The sequence below is a fragment of the Apaloderma vittatum genome, unplaced genomic scaffold (genome assembly GCF_000703405.1).
Source record: "Apaloderma vittatum isolate BGI_N311 unplaced genomic scaffold, ASM70340v1 scaffold24720, whole genome shotgun sequence".
NCBI classification, from domain to species: Eukaryota; Metazoa; Chordata; class Aves; order Trogoniformes; family Trogonidae; genus Apaloderma; species Apaloderma vittatum.
The window spans coordinates 1-5,821 of record NW_009695406.1 but is presented as its reverse complement, the minus strand read 5'-3'; the positions used below and the strand labels follow the sequence as shown (position 1 = coordinate 5,821).

Sequence of the window (5,821 nt, the reverse complement as noted above, 5' to 3'; positions counted from 1 at the left end):
TATATTCATTGCCCTTTCTACGCAGTTTTCTGGCTTTCAAATATATCTTTGATATGCATATCTTAATCTTCAGCCTCATTCCACAGTAAAAGAGCATTTACAGTGTTCTTCTTTTAGCTAACAACTTCTCATGCCAGACTGTGAGTGTCAAACCCTTGCCAACACCAACACTGCCATACTCTACCAGTGGATCCTCATACTCCTCTCTACCCGTAACGCCTGGGTAAACCATAAGTCATGACATGTACAGAAGTCTCTGAATCAGGCATCTCTCTTCTCGGGCAATTGTACTCAGCATAATCTGCAAACTCACATCCTTCAATCTAGGTTCAGAAATCTACTGAAAACTTCCAATACTCACACCCAAAGTTTTCTAAGGACACAGGACTATGACATTAACCACGCTCAGTAACAGCAAGAGAAGAGTAAGTACCGCCTCCTTGTGTCTGGGTGCCATTTCTTACCAAAGGTGTTTCTAATGAGGTAATTCAAATCAATTTTTGGTCCAAGGGAGCCCATGATGTAGCTTACAGTGGCATTAATTTTACAGAATTTCTTCTCTGACCTTCATGCAAAAATACCAAGAACTCTCTTCATCATACTGCTGTAGTTGCATTAATTCTTCTAAAGTCATCCCCTCTATACGTGTGCCTCAGTTACATTTCTCTTATTGCAACAGCTTTCCAACTTTCACATCTCTGCAACAGCACTATTGTGATTGAAGGGTGGAATATATTACATGGCCATTACAACAATTTTTTAATCTTTCCTTGATCTCACCTCCACAAATATCTCTACACGTATTCCTTATGTAACTTGCTACAGTAAGACAGGAGCTTATGCTGGTGAAGTTGAAATTTCCTTCTATGGCTCATACAGTCTTCCTGGAAGACCACAGGTCTTACATTTGCTAAAAAAGTAGGACTCGCTCAAGTCATGTTAGTGTTTTTATATAAAAAGAAAGAACAATGGAACACAAGTTCTAGACTAATAATTCCTCTCATACTTCTAACCACCAGTGTGTAATAGCTAGTATTAAAAAAAAGGCAAAAATAAGAAGCAAAACAAAAACAGATTGCTGGAGGTGAGGAGGAAAGTAATAAAAATAATATTTATTTGCAGCTCCTTAACATATCAAGATACTTTTGTAAGCCTTCTGGCAGATATTTTTCTCATTATGAAGTTTCTCTTATGTAAAATAGTTTACTAAAAAGGATGGGATACTGTTCCTAGTTTTCTACTGATGCTCTTGGTAAAGCAAAAGCCAAATTACATATTGATACACAGTGTGTAGCTCAAAAGTCCTGCAGAGTTATGCAGAATGAAGAAACATTTTTCAGAATTTGCCTCAGATGTTCTGACAGTCTTGCTGCATGTCCCATTTATCTCCTCTTGAGGAAGTAGGGACCGTTAAGATGGAAACCAGATATTAAGCCAATTTTCAAGTCGCCATCTCTGAGGGAAGTGGATTTACAAAGCTACAGAGCTCTAACAGGGTTTTTTTGCTATACAAAAAAAAAGGATGAACACAGAATTCTAACTTCAGCTTTTCACAATTCAAGTTTTCAGCAGTGCCTGCACAATATATTTACTAAGTTAGGTTCCTCCTCCACACCAGGTCTGCATGGCCAGAACTTACTGTACAGGCAAGTTACACCTCCTGCTCTCAATAGGTACCCTCAGTGAAATTTAAACTGTACTTTGCTTTTTAGGATAGACTTAGAAGTATTTTGCTTGGTTGCAATTTTCTATCTTCCCTGTCAAAATAAATTGCATTACCTTAATCTCTACAAGTCGCACTGCAGAAATTGTCATCTTCCATTTCAGCTTCTCCTTGCAGCTGCACAACGAACGTTCTACTTTCATAATGTATATAAATACCTGAAGGGTGAGTGTCAAGGGGAAGGAGACAATCTCTTTTCAGTTGTGCCCAGCAATAGAACAAAAAATAATGAGTTTAAGTTAGAACATAGGAAGTTCCACCTCAACATAAGGAGAAATTTCTTTACTCTGAGGGTGACAGAGCACTGGAACAGGCTGCCTGGAGAGGTTGTGGAGTCTCCTTCTCTGGAGACTTTCAAAATCCACCTGGACGTGTTCCTGTGTGGCTGCCCTAGGGGATCCTGCTTTGGCAGGGGGGTTGGACTAGATAATCTCTAGAGGTCCCTTCCAACCCCTAACATGATTCTGTGATTCCATACTGGGTAACAGATGACAGAGTTTCATCTGACTTGTTCTCATCCCAAGTTTACATGCTATTTAGAAAATATTGAGTTTGTTACATGTAAATTTAATAAAGTTTTATAACACCAAAGATTGCTGTTTAAGAAAGTTCTTTATTTCACAGAATTTAATCTCATCAGCATAGTCTGTTCAGAAGGGGGAGATGTATCCCACTAGTGTCAAAAGTGGTATTACCAACAACAGAACAGAAGGCCACTTTTTAGACTCAGCCTCATTAGCTCTGTCTTCTAATAACTTAGTACCAGGACTCGCTGTGAGTAAACAGAGATTAAATCAGGCTTCTGTTACAAAATAAGATGGTAATATGCAAGTGTTAGTGCTAGATAATGAGAGCCAAACAGAAAAAGAGATCTGCTGAAGGAGCAAGATCTGAAATACATCTCAGAGAAGTATCCAGAGCCATCTGTTACAGAACAGTATATTCGCAGAGGTAACCATGAAACTGCATTCTGCAACCAGTCCAGTGCACTTCATCAAATGTATATAGTTAAAGATTCAAAGAATATTGTAACAATAGGTAACAACAAAAAAGCTCTGAACACTCAGAGCTCACTTGAACAGACTAAGCATAAAAATGGATACAATTATTTAGGTAACTGAGTAAACTGCCCTCTACAAAAGAGAGAAGTGTAGTTTAAAATCATCTGAAGGAAGAGAATTAATACCCGCAAAAAAAAAAAAAAAATCACACAAAAATTACAAAGGCTAAGGCTAAGACCCTGGAATAAACTTCCAAAATAAAACTGACTTTAAACGGTTGAAGCATTTTTGGTCCTGTTGCTTGGAAAAACTAATCCTAAGTTAGGTTCTGAATTAAAAGGAATTACTCCATTTATACAGATCATACTGTAAACTAAAAGAAAAGTGTAAGATACTGAAAAATACTTAAAAAAATGAACTGTTTAATTAACAGGAAGAACAAACAGTTCTTTTGGCGCTGTACTTGAAAGAAAGCTAGAGATACACATTTTATTACCACTCTGATACCCATACATGGCATCCTAGCTAACTATCAAAATATGAAGTTTGCAGTCTTAAATAAGAGTGCAATAGGAAAGAGTCAAGTCAGAAGTCCGCACTAGCCTTCCATCATTCTTTTAAGTACAGCTCCCAGGCCACCTTTTGCCACTTTCAGTGGGGTCAGCTCCTCCTTATTCTCAATGTGAATACTTGCACCGTGAGACACCAGAAGCTTTGCCTCCTCCACTCTCTCTTCGGCGCAGGCTAAATGACTGTAATAAGAACAAAAAACCCATAGCCACTATTAAACAGTCCACGCCTATAATGAACAGTAATTATGCCTTGTTAAAATGCCAGAGTGAACTTTGAGTGAACTAGAACAACTAAACCACACGCAGCCAACTACCCACACAGGTTCTAAAGCTTGCTGTCCAGTCACTCTGTTGTCATTAAGGAGCAAAAGAACATTTCTCCTGCTATCGTCCTTGCAACATTAAGACACTCCTTTTTACTAGGATTTGGCTCTGCAGCTGGTAAAGCTAAGGAGCACATAATCCACTGTGAAATTGAAAAATGATAATCTCTATCTGAACTGAAAGTGATAAACTAAATCATATGACGCTTAAAAATAATCTGAAGTAAGAGTTACTGTAAATGCAGCAAATGCTTTTTGGCATAGTATCTTGAAAATAAGCGTGTGTGTTCCAGGACAACATCAAGTTTTTTATGTATAGCTAAACCATACTGCTTGATCTTACCCAGGGCAAAAATCTTAATTCTGCTGTAGACAAGTCAGACTTTTGCCACCAATGTCAAAGCAGCTAGCCCTTACAGATTCAAACTGATCTCTAAGGTAGTATCAAACACAGGACTGACGTACATAAATTGCAGATTTTTTTTCTTAGAGAAGTGACGTAGAGCTTCCAAAATTAGTTCTTGCTTGGCAGGACAGAGCAGACCAGCCTGTGAGGCCAGCTTCCTCTGACTTTGATGTCATTAGCTTGCTTTCTACAATCCAGTGGTAATCGAACATATTCTAAATTATTGCAAAAGGTATTCTGCACATTTCAAGTACATATAGTAACATAAATTAAAGTATGCATGTACAGACACACAGGTAAATTAGCAAAAATGATTTTCTTAAACCCTTTTTAAGAAGGATTTACATGAAGGTATGAAGCAAGGGAGTGTTTTGAGAAATTAATAAGAAATTTTTAAAAAAGGAAATTGACGTAATAGAGTTCTATTTCATAGAGGTGATGCTATATTAAGCAAAATAAATTAAAAAAATACTTACAGAGGAGTATTCCCTTCAGAGTCCTGTATATTAGGAGATGCATTGTGCTGCAGAAGTATCTGTACCATTTTTAGGTTTCCTTTGGCTGCTGCTCTGTGTAATGGAGTGGATTCAAAATGATCTGTTGCATCCGGATCAGCTCCATTTTCTAAAAGCATGACTGCAATCTGAATATGTAGAAAGAGACAGGAGCAGGGGAGGAGAAGGAAAAGTTAATATAACTAAACACTTTTTCCAAGAGCACTACCACCTCCAGTAGCACAGATGAACATACCTCTTGCTTATTTTTGGAGGCTGCATAATGCAGGGGTGTACAGCCATTCTGATTAACAGCATTTACATGAGCACTCTTGGCAATAAGGGCTTTTACAATTTCATCACGTCCTGCAGAAGCAGCAATATGTAAGGGAGTCCAACCAGCCTACGGAGCCAAGAAAAAGAATACATTGTTAAAACTAGGAGTTTCAGGCAAAAAATGCGACATAGCCTAACCCCAATACAGACTTGACTACTCATTAGTCATACTGCACATATTCCTGTTCCTGTAAAGCTAAGCAGTATTGATTATCACCAGAGAGACAAGTCTCACGTCCTCTCACATGTCTGCATTCAGTACCTGAAGAAAGCCGCTAGTTAAATGACAGAAATCACTTCTTTTGCACAGTTATTCATGGTATCTTGCAGGGCACTTTGCCTCTGCAGAATTAAGAGTAGTGTTTTTTAAAGAACAAATAAGCATGGTAGAGAAGACTGTCCAAAAGTTTATGCAATCTTTTATACATCCTACCCTCAAACTAAAATGAAGGGACAACATTCCCTTTTTCAAGGATGATCTTTAGGATGCTTAATAACGGATGTAGTTATTCCAACCATTCCCCTAGGACAGTAACAGACCATTTCTTTTGGAACTGAGAAATCACTGAACCTGTCATCTCCCCTATGCTGTTTTCTTCAGGGCATCCCTTATGATTTGGCACAATATTTAAGAGGATCACAGAGACATAAAGACAATGTGAAAACATCCAATGACAACCTAAACGTCCTCAGCTTTGAAGCCTTTTTTCGTAAGAAAATTTACCTGAAATTCCTTGACAGTAAGCAAGAGTCATTAAGCCTCATTACACCCTCTCCCACATAAATGGTGAGATTCTTCAACTTGCCTTTCTAACGCACACACAGCACGTGCTTTTTAAAACCTCCCAGACACCGCACTGGGTACCCTACGGACAGCAGGGCCAAGAGGAAGGAAGCGACGGACCGGCCTCAGCAGCCACCGGGAGCTGCCCTCAGCGCCGTCGGACCGTGCTGGAGCCACTTCCT

At 38.8% G+C, this 5,821-nt stretch overlaps 1 protein-coding gene across 1 annotated transcript; it reads right to left on the bottom strand.

Annotated features, from left to right (window-relative positions):
- Positions 1-3,322: 3,322 nt before the first annotated feature.
- Positions 3,323-4,922, bottom strand: PSMD10 (proteasome (prosome, macropain) 26S subunit, non-ATPase, 10; the record flags this gene model as incomplete). The annotated part of the gene is made up of 3 exons (XM_009871253.1): positions 3,323-3,476; positions 4,502-4,668; positions 4,776-4,922. Coding segments are annotated over 3 exons (468 nt in total), but the record flags the coding sequence as incomplete, so codon positions are not given.
- Between the last annotated feature and the right edge of the window lie 899 nt (positions 4,923-5,821).